Source organism: Lampetra planeri, chromosome 76, assembly GCF_965212315.1.
Source record: "Lampetra planeri chromosome 76, kcLamPlan1.2.h2, whole genome shotgun sequence".
In the NCBI taxonomy this organism is placed as follows: Eukaryota; Metazoa; Chordata; class Hyperoartia; order Petromyzontiformes; family Petromyzontidae; genus Lampetra; species Lampetra planeri.
This window is the reverse complement of record NC_136181.1, coordinates 2490683-2509310: the sequence shown is the minus strand read 5'-3', so window position 1 is coordinate 2509310 and position 18628 is coordinate 2490683. Positions and strand designations below refer to the sequence as shown.

General features: G+C 43.5%; 1 protein-coding gene across 1 annotated transcript in view; it reads right to left on the bottom strand.

The window, feature by feature from the left end:
- Nucleotides 1-18628, bottom strand: part of LOC144737962 (uncharacterized) — a 23771-nt gene extending 5143 nt beyond the window's left edge. Inside the window, exons 1-4 of the mRNA XM_078620875.1 lie at nucleotides 18451-18628; nucleotides 13713-13826; nucleotides 11254-11481; nucleotides 255-9478 (exon numbers count right to left, since the gene is read on the bottom strand). Coding sequence (XP_078477001.1) covers nucleotides 9282-9478; nucleotides 11254-11481; nucleotides 13713-13826; nucleotides 18451-18511 — 600 coding nt within the window. The 5' untranslated portion in view covers nucleotides 18512-18628 and the 3' untranslated portion in view covers nucleotides 255-9281. The remainder of the gene's footprint in view (nucleotides 1-254; nucleotides 9479-11253; nucleotides 11482-13712; nucleotides 13827-18450) is intronic.

The window sequence follows — 18628 nt, the reverse complement described above, 5'->3', positions numbered from 1 at the left end:
TCCCCCCCTTCAACTTGCTTATAAGGGATTACATCTTGAATCATTGCTTCACTTGATGCAGCTAATCTGGCTGTGACGGTCCCACCTGATGACGGAGACTTGTGTTGCCTCCGAAACGTCGTGAATTTTATTTTTATTTTCGTTTTGTTTTATTTTACTTTCATTACTTTTAATGTTTTACCTACGTGACTTTACCGAAAAAACCTGAGAATATGAATCATTGCAGTCACGAAAGCTTCAAATCTAGACTTAACCTTCCTTCCGTTCATGCGAGTGAGCCTCCCTCAGCATCGCGCTTAATGTGACGGCCACCCCCTGTACCTGGCAGAGGTGTGGACTCGAGTCATGTGACTTGGACTCGAGTCAGACTCGAGTCATGAATTTGATGACTTGCGACTCGACTTGGACTTGCATAACAATGACTTTGTCCCACCTATGAGATGTGGACTCGAGTCATGTGACTTGGACTCGAGTCAGACTCGAGTCATGAATTTGATGACTTGCGACTCGACTTGGACTTGCATAACAATGACTTTGTCCCACCTCTGGTACCTGGTGGGAGGGAAGAAAGCCCAAGTGGGAGGGTGAGGCCAGAGATGGGAGTAGGACAAAGGGATGGAGATGAGGTTATGGAGTAAAATGGGAAACTTGTGATAATGTTTTATGCGTGGAGGTGGAGGGGCATGTTAAGGGAGAGGGTACGGGAGAGGGTTTAGGGGGCACCATGGTGGCTAGGAGATGTTAACTATCTCGCCTGGTATGCAGGAGGTCGTGGGTTCGATCCTCGACCCCGATGGCTGCTGTATATTTGGAGTCTGCGTCTCTCTTCTCTCATCATCACAGTGGCGATGAGATGTTGACTACCTCGCCTGGCATTGCAGGAGGTCGTGGGTTCGATCCTGACCCCGGCCACTGCTGTATATTTGGAGTTTTCGTCTCTCTTCTCTCACCATCACAGTGGTTAGGTGATGTTGACTACCTCGCCTGGTATTGCAGGAGGTCGTGGGTTCGATCCCGACCCTGACCCCGACCCCTGCTGTATATTTGTAGTTTGCTTGTCTCTCGCCAAGGTCGCGTGGATTTCTCTCGGGGCCCTCTGGGTTTTCCCTCCACGTGTAGAATCAACGTGACACGTTTAGAGTATTTGGCTGCTATCAATGTCCACGTGACGAGACGCCACTTCGTTGAGCTATCATTTGTGATGGCCAGGTCACTTCTGAAAAAGTAGCTAATAGCTCAGTAGGCCTTAGCTGGTAATATAAAATGATGAAGTTAAATTAGATTTTTTACACATTATTGGTTCTTTCGGTAAAGTCACGTATATAGAAAAGAAAAAATAATTTTAAAATAAATTAAAAATAAAAGCCAAAAAAAATCCACGACGTTTCAATCGCAACACAAGTGGTCTTCATCAGGCGGAGAGAAAAGAGGGGGCAAGGCTCCAAATGCAACTGCTTATAAGGGCTTTCAGAGTGAGCAAAGCTGTGCGGTGTAAACAGCATGAGCGGGGCAGCCAGCGCCAATGTAGGAGCAAAGCACCACAAGAACCAGGAGTGCGTTAGACAATGTGGGAGGGAGGGGGCAGAGACAGGTAGAGAGAGAGGGGGGGGGTAGAGATAGAGGTGGAGCTGAAGGCGAGGGCACAGTCCAAGTATGTTAGACAATGGGGGGAGGAAGAAGGTAGAGAGAGGGGGTAGAGATAGGGGGAGAGAGGGGGGTAGAGATGGGGGGGCATTGCACCTCGCTACACCCATCCACACTGCTGACGGTAGAGGTTGACAAGAAAACACAAATCAAGTCATGACCCAAAGTGGTTTATGACATCTTTCCAATGATTGCTGAGTTTAAAGCCGTCGTCTCAGTTGAAATTGTGTCTGTGTCTGTATATATGGATGGCTTCGTGAACGAATATTTGTTGATAGCCAGTCGGCTTGCAAAGTTCCATCGTCTTCGAGAAATCAATTTCATGTGAGCCAGCCACATTACAATAATAATCAGCCACGGCAGAGGTATTGGTCCTGCTGTGTTTCAGATCTGCCTTATGTTCACGAACACGGTCTGAGACATGTCGTTTAGTTTCCCCAATGTAACTGCTGCCGCAGATATAGCTTAGTTTGTAGATGCCGGGATATTGCATGTCAGGAATCTTGTCCTTCACAGATGGGATCAGATCACGAATTTTATGCACTGTGTTAAATCGGACCTGGATCTTGTGTTTGTTCAAGATTTTGGAAATATTTTTGGTTATCCCTGCTATATAAGGCAAGGTGATGGTTTTGATTGGATCTTCAGATTGCTCTTTCCTCATGGTTGTGGTGATGGCTTTTCAGATTGTGTAGTCAGAATATCCATTCGCCTTGAGAGCTTGGTGTACGTGTTTGAGTTCACTGGTTAGGTGTTCATGGTCGGAGATACATTGAGAGGGAAGATATCGATTTAAAGCTTTCGTGACTGCAGAGATTCATATTCTTGGTTCTTTTGGTAAAGTCACGTAGAAGGGAAATAATAAAATTATATAAATATAAACAATAAAAATTCTCACGACGTTTCGACTGCAACACAATCCACAGCAAGAAAATTTGATAAAAGTGGCGGTTTTTCCTAACGTCAACACCACAGACAGCGATTTGGCAGTTGGCCAGATGGACGAGTCCATCTATGTTTGGAAAAGAGGAGGGGGGAGCAGAAAATGGAATGCGGTCTGAAAATCAACGTAAGCGTGAACACAATAAATTAAGACCCGAAATGGTTTATCAAATCCTTCCAGTGATTGCTAAGCCAGAATCCATCTTCTCGGTTGAAATTGTCTCTGTGTTTGTATATGTGAATAGCCTCATGAACGAACCTCTCATGGTAGCCAGATGGCTTGCAAAGAACCTCTGTCTTGGAGAAATCAATGTCATGTAAGCCCACTGAATTATAACAGTGATCTGCCACGGCCGAGGTGTTGGTCCTTCCCAGATATTGGGAGTGTGCTGCTATAGACCGCCTAGGGGTAAGGATGTTGAAGCTGCCTCTGCACTGAGAGAGCTTCTTGGGGGCCTCCCTAAAGGTGAAAGTTTTAGTGGGTGATCTAAATTGGAATTGGCTATACCCACTGGCCGTGACCACACATTTTGCAGATGAATTTAACCTATTTCAATTAATACATTTCCCCACAAGACCCAACCTAAAAAATCCGGGAAGTCATCTCTGCTTGACGTCCTATTGACAAATGCCCCTCACAATTTCGCACTGACTGGTGTTCTGGGTAATAACCTTAGTGATCACTCCTTCATATTTCGGGTGAGATCATCAGCCAGACCAAAAGCCCCCCCTAAATTGGTTGAGAAGCACTCCATGAGACACTTCAGCATTCAGGCATTTACTAATGATGTGCTTCACTCGGATATTGACAAGGTCTGTGATATCCCCAACCTGACTACGGCTTGGGAGACCTTCAGGTACACGTTTCTCCAAATTCTTAACAAACGTTGGTTAGATTTAAAATCAAAGGCAACCGCCCACCATGGTTTGATCCTTTGATTCTAAGTTCATGAAGACTAGGGACAAGGCTTGGGCATGTGCTCAGAAAAGTAATTTGGTCAATAACTGGCTAGAATACAGGATTTTAAGGAATAGATGCGTCAAAAAAATACGTCATGCAAAAAATGCATACTTTTCCTCCACTCTCCTGGAATCACATGGCAATGACAGGATCTTCTGGAAAACAATCCAATGTATCGAAAAGCATCTAACAGTTAATCTGCCCATTGCGCCTAACCGAAATGGGGTCTATTTTTCAGAGCCCCAAAAAATAGTCGACAATTTTAACCTCCTTTTTTCTGAAGCTGGTGACCTTTTTGATAATGTATTGGGAGTCACCCCTGCTCATGCAATTTCCTACACCACTGTCCAAACATTAAACGAATTTAGTTTCCAGCCTATCCACGAAAGTAATGTTCTGAAACAACTGTCCTACCTCAAAGGGTCCTCCTCTACCGGAGCGGATAGCATTCTCGTCTTTGCTTTCTTAACTGTTGGTCACCTAATATACAAACCTATAGCCCATATTTTCAACCTGTCCATTAAAGAAGCATCAGTACATCTAGAATGGAAACATTCCTATGTCCACCATTGGAACCTCATTTGCCAGTAAAAAATATGATAATTGTTTTTTTACCCTTTTACCTGGCAACAAAACTGACACATTTTTTTACAAGGAGTCATGTTTGCATAGACCACAATACCTGCAGTCATAATGCAAACAAAAAACATAACTCTGATAATGTATGTACTGTCCTTGAAGTTGATTAGAGCCTAGTCTCACATTGTGTCGGACCAGATGATGCCAAAAGGCGTCATCTGGTCCAACACCATGTGAGACTAGGCTCTAAGGAAAGCTGTCTCGGATGTGGACCAATCAACTTCAAGGGCAGTGCATACATTATCAGAGTTATGTTTTTTGTTTGCATTATGACTGCAGGTAGTGTGGTCTATGTAAACATGACTCCTTGTAAAAAAGGTGTGAGTTTTGTTACCAGAAAAAAGGGTAAAAAAACTATTATCATTCCTATGTCCGTCCACTTCACAAAGGGGGCCCTAAAGATGATCCAAATAACTACCGACCTATCTCAATTTTGTCCCCGTTGATGAAAATTAAAAAAAATTTATTGAACTACCAAATTAGCAGTTTCCTGTTCGACAACAATCTGTTACATCGAAACTAATCTGGGTTCTGAAAAAAATACAGTACCACATCTGCTGCATTAGACTCTCTGAATCACATTTACAGTAGCCTTGATAATAAGCAGTACTGCGCCAGTCTTTTTCTTGACTTGTCCAAAGCCTTTGATACAGTCGACCACAACACCCTGCTTGGTAAACTAAGTTGCCTCCGTTTCTCCAAACACGCAGTGGAATGCATCTTCTTGGTTCTTTGGGTAAAGTCACGTAGAAGGGAAATAATGAAATAATACAAATAAAACATAATAAAATAATTCTCACGACGTTTCGGCCACAACGCAAGCAGCCGGCCTCAGGTGAAGAACAGGTCTGTCAGAAAGACAGCGTCTGAATGAAATACCACCAGGCTTGGAGCGTATATTTAAGCTGGGTTGGAGGGGGAAGAGCACCTTGACAAAATAATTTGCATATCAAGAGGAATTTAGCATATTTATGGAAAATGCCGATATGGGATTAGTCATTACTTGTGGAATGCATAGGAGGTGGGCGGGGGGTTTCAAAGTCATAATATGCCCGTGCATTATGCAGGATTAGCAGCTTCAAAGGGAGGGAGTAAGGTTAACATTAATAAAGGGAAGGAATGTTAATAGTAAGGAGCTGCAGCAACTAATATGCTTATAGACTATACATTGTAATATTACTCTATGTATTATTCTACCCACCCTACTGTATACCACACTGCTGTATATTCACTATACAATTACGATACTATATATTACCTTATACATTGTATTAAAGATTACACTTTTATACTATTTATTATTATACAATCTGCTATACACTATACCATTGACCGTCGCGTGAAAGGTACTAAGAGGAAGCAACGAAATATGTCAATGGGAGAGTGGTGATAGGAGATTTGCAGCGGAGCAAAGAATCCATTTCCTGCGGAGAATAAAATATATATAGTCAATGCCAGTGAGTGGACTGCGGTCTGAAAGTCACCGTAAACGTGAACACAATCAGTTAAGATCCGAAATGGTTTATTACGTCATTCCAATGATTGCTGAGCCAGAATCCATATTCTCGGTTGAAATTGTCTCTGTGTTTGTATATGTGGATCGCCTCTTGAACGAATCTCTCATGGTAGCCAGATGACTTGCAGAGAACCTCTGTCTTGGAGAAGTCAATGTCATGTGAGCCCACTGAATTGTAACAGTGATCTGCCACGGCTGAGGTGTTTGTCCTACCGTGTTTCAGGTCTGCTTTATGTTCACGGATGTGGTCCGAGACATGTCGTTTGGTTTCTCCAATGTAACTGCTACCGCAGAGGCAACTTAGTTTGTAGACGCCAGGGTACTGTATGTCTGGAACCACATATTTTACAGACGGGACCAGATCACGGATTTTATGTACTGTGTTGAATCGGACCTGGATCTGGTGTTTAATCAGGATTTTGGAGATCTTTTTTGTGACCCCAGCAATGTAGGGTAAGGTGATGGTCTTGAAAGGCTCCTCAACAGGATCCTTCTTGATGGTTGGAGTGATGAATTTGCGGATTGTGTAGTCGGAGTAACCATTAGCCTTAAGAGCTTGGCGTACGTGCTTGAGTTCACTGGCAATGTGTTCCTGGTCGGAGATGCATTGGGCTCTATGGTGTAGAGTCTTTATGAGGGAATTCTTCTGGGATGAATGGTGGTGGGAATCCGGTTTTAGGTAAGCATCCGTATGGGTGGCTTTCCTGTAGACAGAGTGGCTCATTGAACCATCAGGTCCCCTTTTGATTAGGACATCCAAAAAGGGTAGCTTGCCATCTTTTTCGACTTCCATGGTGAATCTGATGGCTGGGTGTATGGAATTGATGTGGTCTAGGAATTGGACTAGAGCAGGCCGGCTATGTGGCCAGATGACAATAGTGCCATCTACGTACCTCTTCCATAAGGTCGGGCGTAGAGTGGCAGTCTGGATGGCGTCAGTCTCAAATTTCTCCATGAAAACGTTGGCTACAACCGGAGATATAGGGGAGCCCATTGGGGTGCCCTCAGTTTGTTTGTAGAAAGTTCCATTCCAGGTGAAGTAGGTATTGGTTAAGCAGTGTCTCATCAGGGGGGGTACCCCAGTATTCAATCCTTGATGAACCAAGTCTTCAATGATTGCGATGGTGTCAGGTACAGGAACTTTGGTGAATAAGGAAACCACATCAAAACTGACAAGCAGGTCGCTGTCTTTCTGACAGACCTGTTCTTCACCTGCGGACGGCTGCTTGCGTTGTGGCCGAAACGTCGTGAGAATTATTTTATTATGTTTTATTTTTATTATTTCCCTTCTACGTGACTTTACCGAAAGAACCAAGAAGATGACTCCCTTTCATGTACCTAGCAGCTGTACTCACGGCGTCGCACGGACACTGTGAGAGTCGGAGGGAGGATGACGAAAAAAAAACCTTGCCCATCACTGCCTCGTAGCAGCACTTGCTGGCATCACACAGATGCTGTGAGCGGCTTGAGGAGACACGACAGCAGGGAGTCGGTTTTCGCGGCCGAGAGGTTGGAGAGAACTGTCCTGAACCGTTTCGGGCTACCCTTTTATGCCCCTTGATAAAAAAAAAACACCCAGGGTTATGTTATCCTGCACAGCCAATTGTGCGCTTACCTTTGATTTTCAAACGTTTTTCTGTCCTTACATGGAGCGTTACGTTACATTAATTTTCGGCCCATTGTCTCTGCGCTCTTACTCATTAATCCCTGACTCAGCCGGTTTAATCTGGGAGGGCGTCCGGCTGGTGAATCCACACCCGGTTAGTGTGTACTTGGTCGGTGGTGCTAGGATCCCCATTCCCTAATCGTTTGCTCTGCAAGCTTAATATTTCACCCCAGTCCTCTCCCCGCTGTCGTGGGTGACTCATTGTGGCTGGCCCAGTGAACCTTTGTGCGGCCATACACTCATTCACATGCTAATTTCCCTAACCCCTCCCTCTCTCTCCGCCCCCGCCCCCCTCTCTCTATTTAAGGCCTCGACACAGAGGCGTGGTTTCTCTGTGTGCCTAAGTTATGTGTCTCTCTCTATGTATCTCTGTGATATCTGTCTCTGCTTATGTCTGTCGATATATCTCTGGTTCTGTGTTTAATCTCTCTCTCAAATTTAGCATTCTCAGGAAGAACGTAATCAACCAGGTAGGGTGTTGACTGTTATGTTATCCGACTCTCTTGTTGTATTACATTACATTTCTAAGTATACTAGATTTGTGTTTCTATTTCATTTATACCTGATGATGATTGCTTGTGTTGCAATCGAAACGTCGTATGCTAGTATTTAATTTATTATTTTATCTTTATACGTGACTTTACCGAAAGAACCAAAGAGTAATTCCTGCAGTCACGAAAGCTCCAAATTAAACATACAATTTTAAGCCAATTTAGGAGCGCCGCAATGTGATTTGTCCTGGGAGGGTCAGCCAATCTCCTGGCACCGGGAAACCGCGGGACATCCCACCTAGGGGCCCTTCAGATGAAAACCCGTTGTGCCAAGCAATCCTCCGCTGGGACACTACGTGTGTTTGTGTGCTGCGTGTGTGCGGGTGCTCGGGGGGGGGGGGGTACGGGGGAATCATGGCGCTTGCGGAGTTTCTCCGCAGTCATGGCACCACAGACTCCCATTACTGGAACACTGATCAACTGTACGTCGTCACCACTCCGATTAGCATGGTTGGCTATGTCCGGTGCAAAATAGGTTCCAATACGTCGCTTCAACCCACACTTACGTCGTTGACAGCACCCATACTTTCTAGTATTCGTCGCCTCAGCCTTCACCCCTACCTACCCTCTACAAGAACCACTTTGCGTCGCACTGTGTTTAAAGTGTACTGTGTTTGATTGTACCCTATATATGTTGTGTTCAAGTTTACTGCTGTAAACTCGTACTGAGTACAGTCACGCGATTTTGGACGATTTTTTACCCCCCCCCCCTTCGTCACACGGCGTCACAAAAAGTCAGACCCCCCCCCCAAAAATAAAACACGCTTCAAATCGCTTTAAACTATACATTTATAAAAAAGTATATTTAATGAAATAGAACGTGTTGTCTATAATTATTGAAAGTTGCGCCTTTTGATGTGACATCACATTTACTCAAACCCCCCCCCCCCCATCGTCACACATCGTCACAAATGTCTGACCCCCCCCTAGGTGCGTGACGTCATTTATGGACGGCCCCAAAGACTCACAGCAGCGTTCAATCTGCACTCTCTTAAGATTCACTTTGGCTTGTGTTGTCTTGTTTTCGAGTGACGTTGACCTTAACTCCGTGCCTCAGTGTGACCGGTCATGTATGTTTGTGAAATATCGTACGCATTAGAAATTGCATTTGCATTATGAAACGACACCAAACAACTTGATGGAGAAAAAATATCACACAGCCTCATTAAACCCATTTTGTTTCAACAAATCATCCAACCGATCACATTCCATATTATCAACAGATGTAATGATGAATCATGATTGATTTTTGGGGGATTAGGTCACCTAATGATCTGACTAAATCTGTGTCATTATGAACTCTCACTCCACCACACCCGACATAGCCACAGAAGTGAAGCTCTGCTGTGCCCGGCCCCCATTTTAGTTCTGCACGAGGTTGGTCATGGCCGCCAGCAGAGGTAGGCTCGTGAGGAGGAGGCGAGTAGCTACTGTAACGCCACCGTTACCGAAGCTGGCTTTGTTGCACAGCTCTCCCTTGCAGCAGGAGCTCCTGTAGAAGTCAGAGGACACCTCGTAGCACGTATTGAGGCAGCCCAAGCTGACGTAAAGACTATCAACTAAGAAGGGGGTTGAGGGAGGAAAGATAAAGACAATGGTGGGGAGGCAATTATGTATTAATCATAGCAGCAGTAAGTAGCACCGTTAATCTTATGACATTGAGTTATGTAATTTGTTTAGTCTAAATTTTGGTCAGGATGTTGGCGCAGTGGTTACACTGGTGCCTTACAGGAAGGACGTCCTGGGTTTGATTTCCCAGGACGTCCAGACATTTATCAAACATGCCAATGCTGACATATTACACGCAGATTACCTAATTGAGATTATACAGCGCCATCGCCCCCTGCTGTAATACACGCGGCAGGACCCTCCTGAATAAGAGTCTTGAGACTCAGACAGCCCTTTCTGGGTACACAAGTCCAAAAATAATGAAAATAATAAAGATACCCTCTACAGCACAATCACAAAATACTTTTAAATCAAATCTTAGCCACATGTTTGGTTAAATAATCGAATCATTGAGGGATAGAATAGTTGCATTACTGACGTGTTAATTTTTTAAGTGCCTCCTTTACCCAGAGACTCTCTAAGCGCTTTACACAACAAACGCGACTTCATCACACGTCATCGCAAATGCAGATAGTCCCCGAGTTACGATGGTCCGACTTACGATACTGTATTTCGATCTTACGATGGCGATACGACAAAATTGAAAAATATTTTAAATTGCACGCGGCAGGCAAACGCAAGTATGCAGACGACGGACATAATCTCGGTAAGGTACAATATGATACGTTGCGATACGTTCAATTCATGTATGATACGTAGCTTTAGCGATTTCATTTTAGGGTTACCACAATACGATACGTTCAATGCATGTTAAAAGTGTTTATAGCAGATAGGATTGTTTCCTGAAAAACTTTCTATTAAATTGCAGTTCATATAGGTAGGCTAAGAATTTACCTTGTTTTTACTTTACATTTTTCTGTGCAATACATTATTGTAATTAATAAATAGATACAGTATGTAGTTTATACAGTATGATACTGTAAAATGCTCTGTTTTCACCATTGGAACCTCATTTGCCAGTAAATAACGCATTTTGGCGTCATCTGGTCCAACACCATGTGAGACTAGGCTCTAAGGAAAGCTGTCTCGGTTGTGGACCAATCAACTTCAAGGACAGTGCATACATTATCAGAGTTATGTTTTTTGTTTGCATTATGACTGCAGGTATTGTGGTCTATGCAAACATGACTCCTTGTAAAAAAAAGGTGTCAATTTTGTTGCCAGATAAAATGGTAAAAAAACAATTATCATGCTCTGTTTTGCTAAATTATCACCATTCTTTAAGACTCCTGGGTAGGCTAGGCCATCTTTGACTTACGATATTTTTGACTTAAGAGGTTGTCGTCGTAACGCATCTCTATCGTAAGTAGAGGACTACCTGTACCTAAAAGAGCAAACACCATTGGCAGCTGTTCCTCTGCGGCACAAGGTTACTCAGTACCCGGCCTGTGATCAGCCATTTGGTGGGCGATGGTTGCTGCTGTGTGTAATTTCCCATTGAGTAATTGGCAGTGTAATAATTCAAAGAGGGTAAATGTTGACTGTGACACTGGCACACAATGGTACGCAATGGTATATTCATTTTGAATAGCATCAGAGCAGAATTTTAACATCCACTGTGAAACAGACGGCGCAAATTTTACACGTAATGCATTGACAATATTAAACGGTGCGGCCTATCAGATGAGCATCGTGGACCTTTGAGAGAAGATGTAAACGGGGCACTTCCGGGTTATGCACACGGCTCTTTCTTCATAGACCTTACCAGTTTGCTGCACGACCTTGAAGCAGTACGGCTCGTTGTAGTTGCAATAGTACTCGATCGGTGTCTCGCAAATATCATCGTGGTATGCACACGTGTAGCACTTGAGTGACGGGGCCTCTTTGTTGCAGCCGTTCACTGAGCAGCAGGCAGTGGTTATTCCTTCTTCTCTTCCTGCTCCACCTCCCCCTCCGGAACAGTCCTTCTGGCAGCCTCTCGCTAACACCACGCCTGAATGCAGTCACGGGAACTCATTACGCATACTGGTGGATTGTGTAGAAATCCTCATTGTTAATCAATATCTAGCCATTTCGGCTTCATTATTATGCATATTTATCCATGAGAGCCTCACCGTGTCTTGTGATTGTTGTTCAGGAGGATCCTGCCAAGTTTTCGTGTTACGGGGGTAATGTATTATGTGTATTTGTCAATTGAGTAATTTGCAGTGTCATCATCATCACGATCTATGGGCAGATAGTCCGTCGGTGTCCACTGCACATTTCGTAATTTGTTTTCACTTTCCTCTGTTTTATGCCAATATGTTCAAGTAGTGTGCATCTTGCTGGCAGCATTCTCTTACGTCATCAAGCCATTGTGGTGTAATTGTTCCAATTTGTCAAATCTGGAACATGACACCAGAACAACACGGCCAACTGTCCTTGCTAACGACGTCACAGGTTCTTTAACGTACACTGTGAGTAAAGCATATGGTGCTTTTTTCGGTAACGCACACCGCAGTATTAACCAGGGTAGTCTGCTGGGTAGAAACCGTGAGCTTCTGCAACAGCCGGTGAACGCTTTTGCAATTTCAGCACAAATTTTGATTCAAAGTAATATTTCGAGAATAGACTACATCATGATCTGACCAAATCTGTGGAATTATGAACCCTCCACCCGACACAAACTAACAAATTAATGGCTACGTGTACAAGTGTTTATCGTGAAAATTATCACGGTCACTGCATCGCCTGCTTTGAGATGCGCTTCTGTACCCGTCTAGAATGCTCTTACTTCCGATATCGGAAAGCCACTGGAGCTTGCACTTTTAAATCTAGATTGAAAACGCATTTCTTTAGAACTGATGTTTGTGTTAAGTTTGTTCTTCCCCCGCAGCTCCGATTAGCACGTTTGACTACATGTGGTGCAAAATAAGGAAAATATCAACATATATTATATATTTTTTTAGCTCATCAGTAAGTTGAAGAATCCACACAACCAAATATAATAATTAGATACGTTTCACTTCAGACTACGTGAAACATCGTTAGGACAAAGATCTCTAAACTGAAAGGCATAGAAGGCGGAGTCACTGTGTCACACTTGCTTAAAGTAGGTTATGTGTTAAGTTAAAATCACCATCGTTGCTTGGATGATGGTTCATTTCTGATTCAGCCTTCTCTGGTTAAGCACTGTGCATTATCAGTGCCTCCCTTATTATAGACCAGTTCGGATATTATTGGTCACCCCGTGCCCTTATAAATATCAACGTTCATCCAACAAAATCTCATCACAAGGGATAAACACAGACAAATTATGTTACTTTAACAAAAGCTGTTTTATCACGCGCCTGCCTGTGATCTTGCATGCATGATGCTGCTTGCTTGATATGTGGATGCACACATTCATGTTGTAAATGCACAACAATAAACGTAGATCGCTACTCTCCAGAGTAAAAAAAAGCTGTCCCACGACTTTGTTTTATTTGGTCGTATAATTTTTGTGCCCGTATTGAAACGGCTGTATGCCATATGGACCTGAAAAATGATTTTCCCTGTAGAAGCATACGGGGTGTCTCGTATGGGTTGACAGCTATACATACTGTACATAACAGTTCACGTACATTTTTCCCGTAATCGTAGACCCGAAGCGAGTGGTGAAGGTGAGAGTGTATTGCATCTGTGGCCCGGAGGAAGAAGGTGGCCTGAGCCTCTACTTCCAACCAGCCCTTTACCCATCATCTCATTGTCATCGGCACCATCGTCGTGACTATTCAAGGCATGTAAAAGTTAATGTAATGTTTATTTATGTTTTATCATGTTATTGTGTAATGTACTGTATTTTATTAGGTACTGTGACCGCAGTTCACCGAATCCCCTATTTCCCATAGGCCCCTGTACTTTACCAATCGCGGATTTTGGAACCCCGAGGGTTTTCAGGAACCTAACCCTCGCGGTTGGCAAGGGGTTACAGTATTATCATTAATATCACGGCATGTAAAATTCCGTAGTGCTGGTCCGTGCACTAGTTCGCATGTTTTGGCCAATAGCAGTTACATACAAACCCACATAGATAGGTGCCAATCGGGAATCAAAACTCGGCGCTTCTTGCTTTGAGACAAGTGGTACCGTGGCACGATGCATCTACCCTTAGTCGAGACTCTGGAATACATCGGTATATGAGCAGATTGAGCTTGGTAAGACAGACCCTTATTTTATTGTTTCTTTCACGTGTAATGTACTTACTTTTATTTGTGATCGTCATGTAGCACGCTTTAAACCCAGTGCCACAGTCACTAGGATTTGATAGTTGTTTGCACGCCTCAACAGTGGCACACTTGTGGCACTGCAAGGCTTGGCCTAAAGAAAACAAATATCGTTACATTCACCTTTTTTTCCAAAGCAGTATTTTATTAAAGATTGAAATGCACATCACAATTTACGGGCACAATCAGAGAAATATGCAAATACAAAAAAACATTAATTCAAATTGTGTCCTCAGTTTAAATGTAAGATAAAAATAGAGGTTGTGTGTGTACGTGTGGTTGGTATTTGTGTGATAATGGAAGCAGGACCATTGTAAATTATATGAATAAAATTGAGCAAATTGATGAAAGAAAAATAGCATCTAGTTCTCCTCTTAATACAGCCATATTGAGATAGGCAGTGCAAATTGCTTCACGGATATTATTTAACAGTTCACTGACAATTAAATGTATCTGCAACGGCTAACTGTCCGGGATGTCCTCTGGATGCACTGCAGGCATACAAACAAGTGTCCGCTTATTGTTTGGACACATATGTCCAAACAATAAGCATGGCTGTATTAAGAGTGTTGAGGGGATTTTCCCCCATCTCTTCTGTCCCTTCATCTGCTGGAGAATGCTTTAAGAAGGAGAACCAGATGTGTTCAGTTTTCTTCTGAGGGGTAACGGTTAGTGCTAACAGATGTTGATTAATATCAGATCATATGTTATGTAAAGGCGGACAGAGTTGACACTTAATAATGATGTTAGGATGAGGGGAGATATGAAGCACTTTTTGATGGTTCTAAGCTAAGAAAACCTCATAAATTAGGAGGTAGGGAGCCAAAATCTGAGTTTAAATTTGCATAAGGTAAGCAGGCATCTTTTGTGGCCAAGCAGGTCTATAATGATGTAAATATTTTTTTCCCACCAATCTGGCCAGGAAAGTGGTTTGGATTTAAGCCAAATGCCTCTATGAATATCGCCTCCGTCTTCCAACCTGAACAACAGCCAAGCGAGACGAACACATTACATGTCAACTTCTATGGAACACCACCTAGGAGTTACTCTTGACCCGACGCTTACAGATCGCCACCACCTCGAACAAGCCAAAAGGAAAACAAAAACACGAGTGAACAATTCAGAAACTTGATTCAAGTTCTCGTCCACTCCACCGCAGAGCAATACTTAACTAAAACTAGTTTTCTTTAATTTATTTTACCAGGTAAGGCCCACTGAGCTATATAGCTCCTTTTCAGAAGCAACCTGGCCACAAATGGTAGGTCAACGAAGTGGCTTATCTCGTGCAAATGTATAGCAACCAATATTCTAAATGCATGTTCGTAAATGTGGAGGGAAAACCGGAGGACCCAGAGAAAAATACACACGACCACGGGGAGATAGAGACATGCAAACTCCAAATATACTACAGACGTCAGGGTCGGAATCCAACCCACGAACTTCTGTATAGCAGTCGAGGTAGTTGACATCTATCAATCGTGGCGCACTCTAGTGTGGAGCACCAGCTAACACACAAACCTGGTCGATACCGAAATTAACGCCACGCGGCATCCTGGACCTAACTCCACGCCCGTGGCTTCCTGTGCTGGCGAACGTTTGCACCAGATAACATCCGATGGGACACCACGATGGCCCAGAAGTTCCGCAATATTATGAACAAATTCAACAAGACATAAAATAACCCACATGCCATAGGTTTAAATCCAGGAATACTTTTCAATAGTGCCACCGCTGTAGCAGATCAAAAATAAAAATATTGACACTCACTGGATGGAGTCATGGGTGACTATGGATGTGGCAATAAACACGAACCTCATTGAGGACCCAACTGTGGAAGCACCGGGCTTCTCTCTCCCACGCAACAACCTTGAAACTCGCTAAACCACGCTCGAAAGCAACATGGGAGATGCTTGGGCACCTTAACACAAATTAAATAATCGTCCAGCTGCAACTGTCGTGAAGTCCAAACCATCAAACAAATCGCCAACGAATGCACCATCCATGCACATCCTGGGGGTGTCGCTGCAGTCCACGCAGCATCAACTTCCTCCTTAGATCGGTTGAAAAAACTCAGCATTCAACTGTAACATGTTTCAAAACAGTAGCTTTTTCCCCCTAAACCAATATACGAAAAAGATAGTGGTTTATTATCTATCATAAGAGATGGAGTACCCCATAATGGGGATGATAGACACAGCCTTGGAAAAGGTGGGCATGCTCACATTTGCCCGGCCAAATGTTGGTGATTTGAGAAACATGCTCAATGCCAGTGGCGATTTCTGGATTCAAAATCCAGTACGGTGATTATTGCACCACTAGCGGCAGCATGAGTTAATCAGAATGTAATGTTCAGGGTGCCATTTATCAATATGGCTATGGGAAAAGTGTGTTCACACCCTCTCAATTTGTCACGTAATTTGTAAAAGTCATCTGGCGAAAATCTCATTATAATCTCTTCATATTTACAAGTCGCTCAGGACCCCTTCTCGTCTTCTCTGCGTCTATGCCTATACTATTGTAAGGGTTGCGTGGAGACACGCTGAGGTTATCTTGGGGGACACGAGACCACACCCAATGTGATGTACGGGTCACTCGAGGAACGCGGGAACATAGACAAGAGAAATAAATAGTGGCGGTAACGAACCCGAAAAAGATAAAATAGGGGATTGGAGGAACCCTGAAAGGGGAAGATTTGGTGGAAAAGAAGAAGAAGGGGGTTGAGGGGTGAGATAAACTTTTTGGCAGTCCGTGAGAGTTCACGGAGAGAAGGCTTACCGTGGGAGTGCATGTGTCGTGGTTTACGTGGATGTGAATGAGAGAATAAAAGCCTTGCCAGAGGCCTTGCGTCGTTTTGGCTCCCTCTCATTACGACTTTCAACTAACCTTCTCACTCACCTCACGCACCTATTTACCTCCTCTTCTTATCTGCGTCTATGCCGATACTCTGACTCTTATATCAATTGACTGTGATCCACGACTCAACTGCGTCGAGCAGCCGGTAAAGACTTAATTCTTGTATTATCTCTAAAGTCATGGTGGCTTCAGCTTAACAGGTAAACGATTACAACCAGGAATGACCTTCACCCTCATTATTGATTATTACGCGATGTTGAGTTTGTATGTTAAACAGCATCTGTTAAATGCAATAGCTGGAATGTGAATATATTCTCAAGATAAAACTCTGCTCTCGGTAAATTTGAATTCCCTAGTTGGAGTTGTGGACAACAGTTCAGTAAACAACAGCTTGAGATATTTGGTTTTCACTGTTACGGGGCACAGCATTTTCTAAACAAGTCACCTATGTAACTGTGTTGAAATCCGGAAGAAAAAAACGGAGGAACCTGAGAAAAATCCACACGACCACGGAGAGAACATGCAAACTCCACATATACAGCAGTCGTCAGGGTCGAGAACGAACCCATGACCTCCTGTATACCAGGCTAGCTAGTTAACATCTCGCCGTCACCGCGCCCAACTTGGAGATGCAAATGGAGTAGTGTTCTCTGAGTAAATTGTTATTAAAAGCATCTGCCACGGCAATATTGATCATCATCTAACATGCAACAACAGAACCCACATAATTTCATGGCACTAGATAAGATATTGGTGGCGAGATGTTATTTCCCTCTCCTGGTATGCAGAAGGTCGTGTGTTCAATCCCGACCTGAGGCTTGTATATTTAGAATATGAATGTTCTCTCCGGGTCTCTCCACATTTAGAAAAACGCGTTTAGATATGGTTGCAATAAACTACCACATGATAAGCCACTACTTTGAGCTATAATTTGTGGCCAGGTCGCTTCTGAAAAAGTGCTAATATCGCAATGGTCCTAATCTGGTAAAATACAATATTTTGGTTAGTTTATTTCCAGAATCCAAGCACAGGCAATGAAGGTGAGATGCGTGAACCACTTCAAATCACATGAAGAAAGGTGAAAAGTTCCAGAGCTTCCAGTTTCTCCAGCAAACAATCAAATAGCTTATGTCACAAAGAACAATCCAAACCCACCTGGATCCCAAACCTCAATTTTGTCTATGCAGTGTACTAGGTTACGAAGATAATATCATATGAATGACTTGAAAAAGTGCACACCACTGAGAATGTGGATGATACTCTAAGTATATCGTAGTCAGCTCACCATGCATGTTAAACTATATGCCAGAAATGTTAATTCAGCATCGTATCAATGTTGCCTTTCTTCCTAAAAAAGGCACGTCCTTTTGTCACCATAAGGCACGTTTTGGATAAACTCAGAGACACGGCGGCATTTATGAATCCAGGACGAACACCTACATTTTTTTGCCGACCAGCCAATCTATGCACAAGCCAAGTAGATACAGTGGCATTGGCCTCAGTGCTCATGTTTGAAAGATTACATATGGAGATGGCTGCACTGCAGTCAATTGGAACTCTGGTTCAAGACAGTGTATGGACAAGTGTCCTTTTTGAGACAGTAGTAGCCTCATCTGGTACTGAAGAATCCTTCCTGTCAGCTTCAAGCATCACAGGAACACGCCAAGCTAATCAAATAACTGGATGCAGTCCCCCATCGTGCTGTCCATTCACCCCCTCATGTGCCGACCTTCATTGGTGCTTGCTAACAACACTTGCCTCCACAGTCTGGTAAAAGGCTATATGCAATATATTTGTCCGTGTATATGTGTGATTTTCTATGTGTCCGTTTGTCTCTGAATGAAATAAATATACCTCATACACACCTTGAGTGACAAAGGATGCCAACAGACAGCTGAGGATGAGCAGGTGAGCTGCGACCTCCATTACAGAGATGGAGAGAGGTAATGATGTGAAGGAGAAGGGAGAAGATGAGTGAGGAAAAGCGACGCGGAGGGGAGATGTAGACCAGAGTCTCAGAAAATCCGTTGGCGTCTGTGAATC